Source organism: Caenorhabditis briggsae (genome assembly GCF_000004555.2).
Source record: "Caenorhabditis briggsae complete genome, chrII, whole genome shotgun sequence".
Lineage (NCBI taxonomy): Eukaryota > Metazoa > Nematoda > Chromadorea > Rhabditida > Rhabditidae > Caenorhabditis > Caenorhabditis briggsae.
The window spans coordinates 14,156,838-14,159,170 of NC_013486.2; the positions used below are offsets into that span (position 1 = coordinate 14,156,838).

Consider the following 2,333-nt stretch of genomic DNA (forward strand, 5'->3'; position numbering starts at 1 on the left):
GTTCGAATTCGCGCGCTTTTACTCACCGGGCGGCCTAGAAAAAACCTCGTCCCTAAGGGCTTTCATCGTATTTTTCGATGTGTATTTCTCGATGAAGGATTTTTTTTTGAATTTTTTCGTTATTTTTATGTCAATCTACATGCATTTCTGCACATTTTGATGCAATAAAAAATTTCACCGTACACAACCTTTAAAAATAGATTTAAAAAACGGCTTAAAATGTCTTTAAAGTACCAAACATTCGTTAAAAAGCTTGAAAATGGCCTAAAATAACGGAATATGACCAAAATAATGGCCTTTGAAATTGTAAAAAGAGGCGAAAAATGACCTTAAAGGTTGAAAAAATAGCAGAAAAATAGCTGAAAAGTAGCATAAAATGACCTAAACGAGCCAGAAATTTGTTTAAAAATAGCCAAAAACGCTGAAAATTGGCTTAAAAGGGCCTTAAAATAGCCTAAAAATAGCTCAAAAATAGTCTACCAGAGTCTAAAAACTAGTTTAAATTGCCTAAAAATAACTGAGAATAGCCGATCCAAAATGGCCTAAAAATAGCCCGAAAAGCTTTAAAAATGGCTTAGAATGGCCACAAAAATATCCTGCGAGAGTCTAAAAACTAGTTTATATTGTCTAAAATGGCCTTCAAAATTTCCTTATAGTAGCCCAAAAAGCTTAAACTTGGCTTGAAATGGCTTTAAAATAGCCAACAAAAGCTTAAAATTGGCTAAAAGGGCCTAAAAATAGCCTGCAAGAGCCTAAAAATCAGTTTAACTAGCCTACAATGGCCTTAAAATTGCCTGAAAACAACTTAAAATTGCCTGAAAAGCGTAAAAATACCCAATATTTGTCAAAAAATAGCATGAAAACAGCCTCAAGTTGCTTAAAATTGACCAAAATTAACCTGAAAACGGCTTAAAATCACCTAAAAATAGTCAGAAAACGACCTTACGAAGCCAAAAAATGGCCTAAATTAGCCAAATATCGATTTTTCAGAATGGCTACAACAAGATGATTGATTCGGTGAAGAGCCTGACGACGTCTTCAACAGCTTAAAAATTCAAATTTCCCGCCTTTTTTTTCTGTAGATACATTATTAAAATAGAACGTTCCAGTAGTTGTTAGATTCTCAGTTTTTTCCGTTTTTAATTTTTTAAATTTTTCTATTTTTTTAGGAATTTCCCCCTATGTTTTCTCTGCTCCAAACCCAAAATTTGTGAAATTTCTGTGACGGATTTTCGGATTTTTTGACATTTTCTGTTATTTTTCTTTGTTTTTTTGTTTTTTTTTGCAATAAACATATAATTGTCTTTTTTCGCTTTTTCTCTAATTCTCCAGGTGACTCAATTCGTTTTTGTCCCTTTTGTATACTTTTGTACTATTTTTTTTTTGAACTTTTTGGATATTTTTTCTGGGTTTTTCTAGAATTTTTTGTGGTTTTTTAGACGAATTTCAATGATATTTGGATCATTTTTAGTCGATTTTCTGTATATTTTTTTCAGCAGTTCCGGCGAATTTCGAGCTATTTTAAAGCCAATTTTTGTTCTTTTTTTGCCTAGTTTAGTCGATTTTTGGAGAGTTTTTCGGTCTAATTTTTCATACTTTTAGAAAACTTTTCAGCCGTTTTCTAGTCGATTTTAAGTCGGTTTATAGAAAATCGCAGCCAATTTTAAATCATTTTTAGTTTGGTCCAGTTAAGTTTTCTTGAATTTTCGGTCTAATTTTTTTCTGACAAAATTTGGACGATTTCAGGATTTCAGTCAGTTTTGAATCATTTTTTTTCCCGTATTTTCGTGACTTCTACCTATTTTATTTTTCCTAAAAATTGGGTTTCCACACAAATTCCACAGACTACTGCCACGTGGCACTAGCGGCTCAGCAGTGATAATTAGAGCTGGAAGAGCTCTCAGTTTTGTTCGAATTTCTCCTAGTTTTCCAGCTTTTTTGTTGCCTTTTTCTAGACAATTTATCTGACGATTTTTTTCTTAAAGAGAGTTTCCAAGTTTTTTTTCTGTAATCTTCCCATCGTAAAGTCTAGTTCCGTCTCAGTAATCTTGCCATCCTATCCTGGGATCTGTTACGGATGGTTTTGCTAACTTATGAGCTACTGAAAAACGGCTAATAATTAGGAGGTTACAACAATTCTGGTACAAAATCTATAACTCTGGGGTACGAAAATCAAATTTTACAAGGTATTTTGTACCTCTAAATTTCTTTGTACGCCAATTTTTGATTTAATTTAATTTTTAATTGAATCGACTGAAGAGCAAATGCTCTATGAATTGTTTGCCTTCAAACACATCCCTCGTTACCGTGTAGGGACTTTCTTACCGTGATTT

The 2,333-nt window shown here is 32.6% G+C and overlaps 1 protein-coding gene across 1 annotated transcript in view; it reads left to right on the forward strand.

Annotated features, from left to right (window-relative positions):
• Window positions 1-1,050, forward strand: part of CBG07915 — a gene marked incomplete at both ends in the record, with an annotated part of 4,769 nt that extends 3,719 nt beyond the window's left edge. The window contains one exon of the mRNA XM_002631879.2: window positions 991-1,050. Within this exon, the coding sequence (XP_002631925.2) occupies window positions 991-1,050 (60 nt within the window). The remainder of the gene's footprint in view (window positions 1-990) is intronic.
• Between the last annotated feature and the right edge of the window lie 1,283 nt (window positions 1,051-2,333).